This window comes from Xiphophorus hellerii, chromosome 21, assembly GCF_003331165.1.
Source record: "Xiphophorus hellerii strain 12219 chromosome 21, Xiphophorus_hellerii-4.1, whole genome shotgun sequence".
NCBI lineage: Eukaryota > Metazoa > Chordata > Actinopteri > Cyprinodontiformes > Poeciliidae > Xiphophorus > Xiphophorus hellerii.
The window spans coordinates 18,169,237-18,181,944 of record NC_045692.1 but is presented as its reverse complement, the minus strand read 5'-3'; the positions used below and the strand labels follow the sequence as shown (position 1 = coordinate 18,181,944).

General features: G+C 40.6%; 1 protein-coding gene across 20 annotated transcripts in view; it reads left to right on the top strand.

The window, feature by feature from the left end:
- scrib (scribble planar cell polarity protein) overlaps positions 1–12,708 on the top strand; it is a 75,828-nt gene that overhangs the window by 23,922 nt on the left and 39,198 nt on the right. For all 20 annotated transcript variants that reach the window (XM_032551009.1, XM_032550993.1, XM_032550992.1 and 17 more), the window contains exons 2-14: positions 4,767–4,884; positions 6,001–6,079; positions 6,508–6,597; positions 7,214–7,270; positions 7,437–7,500; positions 8,563–8,637; positions 8,744–8,888; positions 9,654–9,772; positions 9,863–10,062; positions 10,864–11,030; positions 11,170–11,300; positions 11,881–12,006; positions 12,116–12,301. In XM_032551009.1, the coding sequence (XP_032406900.1) occupies positions 4,767–4,884; positions 6,001–6,079; positions 6,508–6,597; positions 7,214–7,270; positions 7,437–7,500; positions 8,563–8,637; positions 8,744–8,888; positions 9,654–9,772; positions 9,863–10,062; positions 10,864–11,030; positions 11,170–11,300; positions 11,881–12,006; positions 12,116–12,301 (1,557 nt within the window). The remainder of the gene's footprint in view (positions 1–4,766; positions 4,885–6,000; positions 6,080–6,507; positions 6,598–7,213; positions 7,271–7,436; positions 7,501–8,562; positions 8,638–8,743; positions 8,889–9,653; positions 9,773–9,862; positions 10,063–10,863; positions 11,031–11,169; positions 11,301–11,880; positions 12,007–12,115; positions 12,302–12,708) is intronic.

Sequence of the window (12,708 nt, the reverse complement as noted above, 5' to 3'; positions counted from 1 at the left end):
ACACACACTTTGCTTTGTGAAGACTCAGAACTAGCAAATTTACTAAGTTGAGTTACGTACTTAATGAAAAATTGTTGACATAGCCAATAGGGTTGCACGATATTCGTGAGATGGCGATACTCCCTCTATTTTTTTTTTAGGTCGACATTAGCTTCTGCAGTAGTGCTAATGTCTAGTTCACACAGCGAGATAATTATGCCTTCCTTTTCCCCCTCTTTTTAGTCCAGATTTCCCCCTTCTGACAATCTTGAGGATGACCAATTATTAAAATCTTAAGATCATTTTAAAATATATTCCTGCTGTGTGTGTAGTGCTAAGAGTGATCTGATCTGCCCAGACGGACATTGGGGGAAGAATGTTACTGCAAAATGTGCCTGCATCTAGTCATGCTTTAATTGGCTTCTCTGCAGCTATCACTAACACTCACATACCACCTGATGAATTTACAGACTCTTCTAATGCACATAAAAGTTCTCGTAAACACTCCTACACAAACACCATCGCTCATAAATGCGTAAGTATGCACATTAAACCTCGCGCTGTATCCCTGAGGCACACACATTCCTACTACTGTAACCTGAGTTACGGAGAGACACAAACCAAAGCAACACTGATAAACAGCAATATGTTCTGTCTAAAACACATACACAACAGGATCTTCTCTGTGATGACTGTAAAGCGCACACATGCGTACACACCCCTATTAACATCTGAGAGTAATCCAAGCGGAGCAGCTGATAACACAAAGCATCTTTTGACTGCAGTGAAGCTTGGATCCCAACTGATTTGCTGCTCTCTTCCTCAGGTTGACCAGGCTGCACTTTATTATGTAATAATGAGGGATTTTCTCAAAGCAGAACCCATCTAATGCAGCAGAACTCATTCAGCATCACCAGGAGCGGCTTGACGCTGCATCTGTGCAGCTGTCAGCATATAGAGCATCTCTCTCCATCTGGAAAATAGTTTTATGTTCTCCTTGTTATTCAATGAGGTTTAAAAGAGAGCATGTCCAGAAATAGATATAACTTCTTGTTCTACTGTATTACATATATTGTCCTCTTTATTATAAACCAGTCTGACCACAGATAAGAACACACTGGCTCATCTTTCACTGACCAGTATGTCCCAAAACATCCCACACATGCTTTCTGTCATAGCCCACATTCTTCAGGCAGATGCCAAACAGAGGAATAATTTTTTTTAAAGTGCAGTGCAGAGACATCACAGTGCCCTCTGCTGACACGCGTTATTTACCCACCTTCCCTTTTAGAGGAAAACCTCCTCCTCTTCCTCACTCCTACAGACAATGTTTTAGGTGCCTCATTAGAGTGTTCTTGCTGAAAAGTTGTAAATAAAGTCTTGACCTGCCAGACGCTGCGAACTGGTTACCCTATGATTCAGCGAAGGCAGACTGAACACAACATTCACAAATGTGTTGGTACGCTACATCCCAATGTTCCCACTGACCCACGCAGCACTACTAGTCGTCTACAGACTGATTTGAGGAGCGAGATGCTCTAGGGTCAATCGTGCTTTACTCCGTGTCCTCCACTCAACCCATTATTTAAGATGGCACTAAGGAGTGAATGGATGCCTTTGTGAGTGCCTACAATTACTTGTTCTCAGGCATGATTGCATTACGGAGTAGTTTTAAGCTCTATCAGTTTATAAATGCTTGATGACATCAAGCAGAGAGGAACGCGCCGATGGAAAAGCTTTTAGAAGAGGTGGTGGAACTGGGAACCTGTTTCGCTTTGGAAGCTGCAGGCCTAACCAGCACCAGTACAGATATGGTTTTATTTTATTTTAATTCCTTCAAAACCAAACCCCAGAGAATGTTTTGTCACCTTCTGTAGGCCGCTTTGCTCCAAGCTCCTGGTTTTTGATCTTGACACAAGACTTTGATTAATTGGGTTAATCATGATGAATTGATTATTGAAATAATTGTTGGCTAATTTAGTAATAGATTAACTGGATTACATGGACTAAAAAAGGCAAATTGCTGAAATAATATATTCACAGGAGCAATTAAACCAAAACTGTACAAAAAATACATTTTGCATATAAGATTTTTAAAAAAAAGTCTGTCTGAAAATAAATCCTAGTATCCAGAACTCAAGTGGCGTAGTTGTAGCTTCACCTGGTTCAAATTTATGTAAAAAAAAAAAAAAAAAAAAAAAAATCTTAAACACCTTTTGCTATCTAGTTATTAATTATTAATCCAAAAATACATACAAAAATACCAGTCATACATTCCAATTTATCCTAATTGTTAACTATTGCATTTAAGTTCAGTTTAAGTTTTTTAAGTTTTCTGTCTAAAGAATCTCAAGTCTTTGACTTGCAGCATTCACTCCTCGATGTGTCGTGATCTGTGTTTTGCTGTGTGTTTATTTTGAGTTTCCTGTGTATCTGCGTCTCCGTGTTGTCCTGTCTCCCCTTGATTAGTTCCCAGGTGTTTCTTGTTCCCTGATTACCCCCAGTGTATTTAGTGTCACCTGTGTGTCTGTTCTTTGTCGGGTCCTTGTCTAATGTGCGTTCAGTACTTCGTGTTGTCCAGTCATTTTAACGGTTGCTACCGGCGTCGAGCCCTGGCTTCCGCTCGGCCGTGCTGCCCGTTGCTGGACTGTATTGTCATCATTAAAAGATCATTTATTCATCTTACCTGGGTCTGCTGCGTCTGCCTCACCACCTCTCACCACCGCTTCATGACACGATGAGCATGTATTAACCGAACAATTGCTTTATTGTGGTGTTGACTTTACAGCAATCCCTCATTCCGAGCATGCATGTAGTGATAGTGGGGAGAAAAAACTCCCCAGAGAAATCTAACAAAACCAGAACCCGGTTCCGTGTGAACAGCCGACTATCTTAATCATGGGTGTTTGAAAAGACAGAGTCATACACTCAGGAAAATAACAAAAGCTCTGATGTAGGAATAATTTATATGTTTGTTGTTGACGGAGTCAGAAAGGACAGAAACCGTTGGTAAAGTGTGAATGTTGAAGTTCTGACCTACCCTGAACCTATTCAACGGGATCCAAATAAAACACACACGACCTGTGAAGAACAGGAAATGTCAATCATCAAAACACAGAGTGGACGTGAACTGCTCTGATCTCTTTTCTCTGGAGCTCTCTCCACCATGTTTCACTTTGTGTGTACATGTATATTTGATCCTTTCTTTCCAGTTAGAACTTTTAGCATGTACTCGGAGAATAGGTGGTGTTATCTGATTTACTGCATGTTTACGCAACAGTTGGGTTACACTAGTGTAGCGGCTCGCTGTTTTTAAACCTAATCCGGGCGGAGGAGGGAGAGCTTTGACATTATCTGGATTTTTTTCAATTTAGTAAATTAATCTGTGGTAACTGACACACACACAGGCGTTGTTTTCCAGTTGAAAAATTCAGATGATGGCCTGAGGTTTAATTTAAATTAAGGTTTAGGCTCCAAGCTTGCAGACAGAAAGCATTCCTGAATGAGTTTGATTCAGGTTCCCCATTCCAGAAATGTTCCCAGGAGTTTTCCTTCATTATCTGTGAAGTCCGGGTTGTGATAGCGCAGACAGAAGTGCCTCTGTGGGCAGCAGAACGGGTGGTAAATAAAAGTGTAGTTTCAGCATGTTTCTCCCATCTTGTCTGTCCATCTGAGCAGCACAGACACACACTTCTGCTGGCGGAGGAATGTAGCTGAGCTCTGGCCGCTCCAACAAACGTGCTCTTGTGAAAGCACTTGGCAGAACTGCAGCCACAGCGCACTCCTACCGAAAGCCACTTTGTTTGGCAGCCATCACTATGGTGAAAAGGATATTTTCTGATATATTTTTTTATTCCCAAATATGTGAATGGAATGTTTTCAGAACCACTTCAAGAGTCGGTCACTGGATTTATAAGAGTGGTGAAAAGCTAAAAATGTTTAGAAAAACACAATTTATCGGAGTGAATAATTTGCACAGATTTACTGTACTGCTTGCTTTGCATTGATCTGGAAAAGTATGGAAAACATGCTGTGTGGAAAGATATCCGTTCCCTAAACATTCTCAAAAACCTGTCTGTCATTCATTCATCAAAACAGTTTATCCATCTGTCCAACCACCGGTCTGTTTTTCATCCGTCCACCCTTCCGCTCATCTATCATTCCATTAGTTCGTTGATACATTAATACATTCATTTGCCTGTTTATCTGTGCGTTTATTCGTCCATCCACTTTTCCAGCCGTCTACCTTCCCATCCCTCCAGCCACCTTTCCATTTGTCCATCAGTTCATCCAGCTTTTCATTTGGTCATCCCTCCATTCAGCTGTCCGCCTGTTCATTCCTCCGTCCACCTTTCCATTTCTTCATTCACCCATTTACCTTTCCATCTTTTCATTTGTTCATCCACCTTTCCATCTGTTCATCTGTCTGCCCGTCTATCTACAATTGATAGATTTCTATTGTATTTAAACATGAACATTTGTCCAATAATTAATGAGGAATCTGGGAATAAAATCTGGAACAGTAAGAATTTTGTCAAGAATAGTGTGTAGAAAATAGATATTTTTCATCTTCACGATTCTGGGAATGAACAGAACTTTGCTTTTTGGGACATTTTGATTTTCTGGAATGTTTAATAGACATTTCTGAATCAAATTTCTCCCTGGCTGTGCTTGATCAAAGCATCCTGGCAGAATCAGGTGATAAACTAAAAGTAGAAGAAGAGAAAGAGAAACGCAGAGCCTAAGGAAGTTGTTTTTACTAAACAATGTATCATGTGTCTCCACAGCCTTTCTTCAGACTATTAAACTTACGGAAGCTCGGCTTGAGTGACAATGTGATCCAGAGACTCCCTCCTGAGGTGGCCAACTTCATGCAGCTGGTGGAACTGGACATCTCCAGAAACGGTACATAAATACTGACTCGCCTTACAACCTCTGTGAAACCAAATGTAGAATCAAAAGATTGTCGTAGTTGCTTTATGAATTTCTAATCCTTTAAATCTGCGTAGAATGCAGAAATGAAACCAAAAGTCAACACCTACTCCTCCCTTTACATGCCAGGTGAAACATTTCAAACATGCCTGATTGTTCTTGTGATGTACACAGACACTGTGCCCTGTCTGTCCTTGCCTTTGATACTGAGTGGCAAGCAGGACATCTATTAAACCACACGCTGCTGTGAGAGCAGAGTGCCTTGGCCTGGAAGAGACTTTCCCATCTGTCTGCCTGCGTGCCTCTCAGCTCCAACTGCAGCTCAGCTCTGAGCGGGGCCGCTTCCCTCTGTAGGGATTTATTAAGATGCACCTGCAACATCCAGAGCTGAAAGATCACATTTCAAGACTTGGCAGGGAAGTCACTTAAAGATTTATTACAGCGCAACTGTTTAACTAGATCCAGGCACCCACCTGGCCTACAAACAGTCATTTCTACTTTTAGAAGCCAGAAATTCAAGCTTTGAAGGACTTTCGAGGAAGAGAATGTGTAATAGCGCCTTAAATGAGAAGCCTGGTTAGCACAACCCTTGTTTGTCTTTTGCATATGTTTATTTTAATTGATGAAGTTCACTATGAATGGAAGACGGTTATTTAGCAGGGAACTTTTTCCATCTAAATTAAAGTAATTAGCGATGCTGAAGATATTTTTGCACATTACTTGAATGTGCATGATCATAGTGACGCTTTCATTGCATCCAGGCAGGAGCATGCACAGATATTTTAAGGGGCAGGTGCTCAAAACACATGGACCCCACCGCTGTCTTTGTAGTGTGAGATTTATCGCAGCCACAGCTTCAGTCAGGCAAACTTACAAAAATGTGGGGCAGCAGTAATGCAGGCTTTAAGACCCAGAAAAGCTTCCTTGAGCCACCAAAAAATAAATAAATCAGGGCTACACATTTTTTTTGTCAAGAGGAAAAAGAGCAGGTGCTCTAGCACCACCTAGTGTTGATCCGTGCACGTCCCTGCATCAAGGTACAATTAAAACTAAAGTGATAAATTATTACTTCGTCTGACCCATTTGCAGAAATCCCAGAGATCCCTGAGAGCATCAAGTTCTGCCGGGCCTTGGAGATCGCAGACTTCAGTGGAAACCCACTCGCCAGGTAAACACTGCAACTTCCCTGCATTACTTTAAGTCGATATCAAATTAGGTTTAATACTAGTTGCACAATGGGCTTCGTATTTTAGATTGTTTGTGTTTGACTTGTATGTCCAAAAAAAGTATGTAAGGCTTAGTTTGTTTCACGAAAAGATTACATGAAACAAAGTTTGAGTAGATTATAGTTGATATCGCAATGCTGAATGGATTTGTATCGGTTTCACAATAATCCACATAAGAAGCCAGTTCAATCCTCTCATTCATTTTGTGCAACTCTTCTGTGTTGCAATCTCCAAGTTTCACTTTTTTCACACTAGAGAAGAACTGTTGAACCTCTGAATGTCTAAGCAGAAACCCTTGGATAATTCATGCAGAGTACAAGAGCATTCTGAGAATCTCTCACCGTTTCCTCCTCCCGTCTTTCTGCCACAGATTGCCGGACGGCTTCACTCAGCTGCGAGCGCTGGCTCACCTTTCCCTCAACGATGTGACATTACAGACGTTACCCAGTGACATTGGAAAGTATGTATCACAGAAACATATTGCTATTTGTTTTTATACTAAAAATAGTCCAATAAAATTTTGGGGGGTACATTATTTTTTTGTGTGTGTTTTGAATGTCACGGATTATCTAAAATAAATGGCTTGCTATCTTCAACTGCTGTTTACAGCGCCTTACAAAATTATTTATAACTTCCAACTATTCAGTTGAACAATTTCTATGGCTAAGAGCCTATCGAAATTGGCTCATACTTGTGAATTTTTAGGAAAAGATGCCAGTTTTTTAAATTCTGTTGCACATTTATGTTGTTCTCATCTTAGTAAAGACTTTCTGGAACCACCTTTCACTGCAGTTACAGTTGCAACTCTGCATCGGTCAGATTAAAGTTTGTTGGTTGTGATGTGACAAAATGTTAGAAAAATCAAGAAGTGTGACTATTATTGCAAGGCCTTTGGTAGAAAGATGTGAAGCTGCTCAATTGAAGCCACTCAGACGATTCACCCGCTGAGAGACGGTGCAGATGGACGAGCCCCTCGCCGTGCCAGGCAGCCCAGGCGATCAGACTTGCCATCTGACTAACCAACATCTCTTCCTCTTCCTCCCCCTCCCTTCTCTCCTCTCTCTCCCATTTAAAAGTCTGGCCAACTTGGTGACACTCGAGCTCAGGGAGAACCGGTTGAAGTCTCTGCCTACGTAAGTGGCATTTTTAGGAATTCAAAAACATCCAAGTTGAATATTTTTACAAAAGCTACACAGCAGCCTATGGTTGCATTCTGTAATGAACGGTATGTGAGGCAGGACTCTTTGTTCCTCTCGGTAGATATTCAGATGACATAACTTCTTCTGCTCTTCTGCGCAGGTCGCTCTCTTTCCTGGTGAAACTGGAACAGCTGGACCTTGGCAGCAATGAACTGGAAGTTTTGGTTTGTTAACATCTCCTCTGCTTCTCTAGATAATTTTCTCACTTAATTCCCGAGTGACCTTCATTCTTTTTTAAATAATTATGATCTAAAATGCATGTTTACCACAGAGGCGCTTTTAGTGCAGGAACTCCCACCTGTCTCGACAGGACAGGGTAAACATGACACAGGGCGGACACTTGAGCAAACAGTGACTTCATGATGAAATCCTGTCCACATGTTCAATCATAGGCTAACATTTCACTGAGAAATACGTGTGTAATTTTGAGCTTTAAATTATCCATCCATTATGTTTTTTTCTTTTGTTGTGAGTTAATAACAAAACAAACTTTTTTTTTTTTTTTTTCTCTGAAGAGTTTTTGCGGCTCTAGTGGCTCGTATTTTTTCGTACAGTAGGCAGACAGGAAGGAGGGTGAGGAGAGGGGGGAAGACATGCGGTAAAGGTCGTCGGGACCGGGAGTCGAACCCGCGACATCCGCGTCGAGGACTAAGGCCTCCAAACATGGGGCGTGCTAACCCCCTGCGCCACCACAGCACGCCCTGATAACAAGACAAACTTTATAAAATGTTTACAAATAAGAATTTGATGCACAAGCTTCTTTTCATAATGGGAATTCTCTATAGTTTAGATTATACACACAGCCTCAAATACATTCATGTAATTAAATAAGACTGAGGATCATATATATTCTCTGAATATATGCAGTCTTCTGACTGGGGCTGTAAAGGTTTTGTTTATACTCACGTTATCATATTTACTAAAAATCATGGATAATAGATTACAGAAAAGTACAATCCTGCAAGAATTGAACCAACTATATGTTTGGCACCAGTTTATAGCAGATCTAGAGAACAGGAAGTCATGACTTATTAACGTCATGCTCAGATGAATTCTTGAGCTCAAGGTTTTGGTTTTCTGGGATCTCTGTTTTTAACAACCTTCAGATGAAAATGCATTGAGCAAAAGCCTGATTTCCTTGTCTTTGCACCAAAAATAGCAACCTTGTTTTCTGTTTTCAACATGTTTTCCTTGTTTCTCTTGTCCTTTATTCTGTTTTGTTTTAGCCGGACACACTCGGTGCTCTCCCCAACCTGAGGGAGCTGTGGTTGGACCGTAATCAGTTGTCTTCATTACCACCTGTAAATACAGTTTTTAAATGAAACTCATGACGTTCTCCTTGAAGAAAATGACCGTGCTGTGCTCTGATTACACAGTCGTACCTGTTCATTTATTTTCTGTGCGCAGGAACTGGGAAACCTTCGGCGGCTGGTGTGTCTGGACGTCTCTGAGAACCATCTGGATGAGCTTCCTTCGGAGCTGAACGGCCTGCTGGCTCTCACCGACCTGCTGCTCACACAGAACCTGCTGGAGGTCGTCCCAGACAGCATAGGTGAAGAAACTTCACCGGACTGGCTTCTCCAGGAAACCTCTGAAGCTTCCAAAATGTTTTTTTTTCCTGCAAAATGATGGTTGAAATAGAGAGTTGGTTTGACTCATGTTAAACAAAGATGATGCTGCCCTCTGCTGGAATAATGATTTCAGTGAAAAACTTGACCAGATCTCCACCAAGTCTCTGAATTTAAGCCATGTACACTTATATTTGGAATGTCACTAAACTGTTTTCCAGATAAATTTTGAAAAAGAAATAATGTGTGGGAACAGGGCCGGACTTAGAAGGATAAGGGCCTCTGGGCTGGTGCCAGTTTTGATGCCCTACCCCATTAAATAATGATAAAAATATACATTTTCTCATCCAAATGACAGTACACTAATAGGTTTAAAATGCCCCAGAGTTTTCAAATATTTGAGTTTTCTATACATTAATAAAAATGTAACAATATTAAAACAACACACTTTTTACGGGCCTATAAGTTTTATATAAGGTACAATGTAAAACATGCATTCTAAGTCCTTGGCGCCCTGGGCAACTGCCCCAGTAAGCCTTTTTTTAAAGTCTCGGCCAGTTTGAGAAAACATGTGCACTTCCAGACTTTACCAGTTCCATTGTCTAAAATGCTGTTTCAGCCACGCTTCCAACCTTCCTGAACTTTACGTTTAAAAGTTAAAAAGATGGATCCCTGCAAATAAGAATAAAGTTTTGTCTCTGTTTCTGTGTTTAAATTTCTAAATGTTTTACTGTGTGTTTTCTTCCCAGGTTGTTTAAAGCAGCTGTCCATCCTGAAAGTGGACCAGAACCGACTAACTCAGCTGACCGACTCTATAGGAGAATGTGAAAACCTCACAGAGCTTGTCCTGACGGAGAATCATTTACAGGTACCCCGACTTTACTCTGATAAAGTTAGACCGTATATGCACACAATCCGAATTAACCAGATTTAAATCTCCTTTCATTTCACCTCACAGTCACTTCCTCGCTCGCTGGGCAAGCTGAAGAAGCTGACGAACCTGAATGTAGACCGGAACCGGCTCGGCAGCGTGCCCAAAGAACTCGGCGGCTGCGCCAGCCTCAACGTCCTCTCGCTGAGAGATAATCGCCTGAGCAAACTGCCCGCTGAGCTGGCAGACGCCACCGAGCTGCATGTGCTGGATGTGGTCGGAAACAGGTAGCAGCACCTGAACCATTTATATTTTGTTGGATTTATGGAAAAAAGAACCTAGTAGTGCCATGATGAGTCGTCAAATCTGGAAAAGTCTGAGTCATTTACTAAGAGAAATTCTGAATTTTAGGGGTGGGAAGAACTGGATTAGTTTGGAGGGGAAAAATTGCATTTTTATATTCTCAATTTTATTTATCAATTTTTTTTCCAAATAGTTGTGTAGATTATAAATTTCTGAATTCTGGTGTGACAATATCTGTTTTTTTTCTCTGTAATTTCTGACTTTTCTGAGGCACCATAGGCCTGTCACAATAACCAATTTTGCTGGATGACAAATAACCCCAGAAATTATTAAATTGTCCTTTTTGAGACCATTTTAACTAAGGGCAACCTCCCTTTAAAGAGCATGCAAATGGAAAATATTGCTATCATTTAAATTTATCATGCCATCCATCCATTCATTCACAAATCTATACTTCCATAAATCTTTCTCTCTGTGATCCATTTGACCTTTCCAAACAACCAATAGTCTGCCTAATCAATGATTAGACAGTTTTTTGTTGTTTTTTTTCTGCACTTTTCAGCTCGACCTCTACTAAGTAAATTCTTTGTAAACTTGGTGTTTACACTTGATCCACAGATCTAAAGTTGGCTCTGACATTTCGGGTTTATTCATGTTTATTCACAGCATCAAATGATATAATTCCTTTCACATTCCTCAACTGTAGATTAGGTTCTTGTCTTCTTGGTTCTCATTCTGGAGGAAAATGTTCTGGTTGATCTTATTCCATCTCTACCTTTGTCCAGATTACAAAACTTGCCTTTCGCCTTGACAAACCTCAACCTGAAGGCCATGTGGCTCACAGAGAATCAGTCGCAACCGATGCTCAAGTTCCAGACCGAAGACGACGAGCGGACAGGAGAGAAAGTGTTGACCTGCTATTTACTCCCCCAGCAGCCATCGCCAAGCCTCGGTGAGCCTTATGTTCTCGTATTTCTGTGATAAAATGACTCAAATAACATTTTATGTTCCACTAATAAACTTTGATTATTCAGTGTTGACCTCTAAGTTGAATTGAAAGCAGATTTGTAAGTGCGCTCGGTATCCCACAGAGAACCTGCTGCAGAACAGCGTGGACGACAGCTGGACGGACAGCAACCTGAACAGAGTGTCCGTCATTCAGTTCCAGGAGGAGACTAAAGCTGAGGAAGAGGAAGATGATGAAGCTGCAGCAGAGCGCAAGGTGAAAAAACGCTACGCCGTCATCTCTGAGTTGAAATAATTCTTATTCCTACGTATCCATCATCAGCTCTGATCATTTTGGTTGGAAAAGAACCAATCAGAGATTTTGTGTCTTAACTCTGATGTTCTTTCGAAAGTCTACACTACCTATACTAATTTTATTTTGTCCCAATTTCTCTTTAGAAACTATAATTATTAACGTTCAAAATATTTTTCCACATACAAGATTAGCTGAATATTTAACTGTCAGTATTTAGTAATCTACAGCTAAGAATAAAATCTCCAGTTTATTGGACAAAGTAATTTTAAAATCGTGTTCTAGAATTGTTTGACAAAGTATGCATAAGCTTTTATCATTTATTGTGATAAATTTCTTATCATAAAAATGGTAAATTCCAGTCAGTGATGTTTAAAGCCCCCCAAAACTTCTCCACTCTTTGTTCAGAGTGTCCATAAATTTGAAAATATTATTAGATGCAGTTACTTTAGTGATACAAGTCTTTATGTGGCTGTTGTTCAGAGGAAGTGTGTTACAAATGGGAATGTTTGTCTAGAGCAGAATTTGCTTCTCTTTTCCTCAGGGCCTCCAGCGCAGAGCCACCCCTCATCCCAGTGAGCTGAAGGTGATGAAGAAGGGGATAGAGGACAGGAGGAATGAGCCTTACACAACCAGACCCGATGGAGAAGATGAGTCACTTGACCCACAGGTAATAAAAATACTTTAAGTAAAAAATGTTGTGCAGTAAAAATCCTATAAAACTTTGAGATTTCAGCTATTTTTTAGCAACAATTCATCAATGATTTCATTGTTTTTAGGTGAAACGACTGAGTGACGTTTCAAATCAGAGCCATGACTCCCAGGTGTCCAACAGCACTCTGTCGGCCACGTCCCACGAGGAGAGACACAACCTGTTGGCTCCCTCACAGAGAGGGGAGCTGGTGAACAATCAGTCCCCCCAGGAGGAGGAAGACCTGGACGAGATGGAGGTGGAGTACATTGAGGTAAAAACCATTTTCATTAAAATAAAACTACAATCTTGGTGAAAAGTTTGAAAACAAATTTTGTTTTTCATAAACCTTGTATCAGCGTTAGATCTTTGATGTTTCAATAAAAGACACTGATTTTGTGGCGCTACTTTAGAAATATCTGCAAGGAATTTTGAGGAACATACTTTGCTAAAATAATGACTTTGTAAATGTCCTCCAAACTCCTCAAGATCAAAATCCTCTCATTGCTGTAGCTATCTCTTATGTGGGTGTACCTTTTTTTTCCTTCCACTTAACTTTCCATGAACAAACTTGGAGACAGCACACTTTGAATGTCTTCTTTAGCTACAACATTTTGTGGTTTACGCTCCTTTTAGATTGGATCAGTGACTGTCTGAAGATCAACCGTCAAATAACAATAC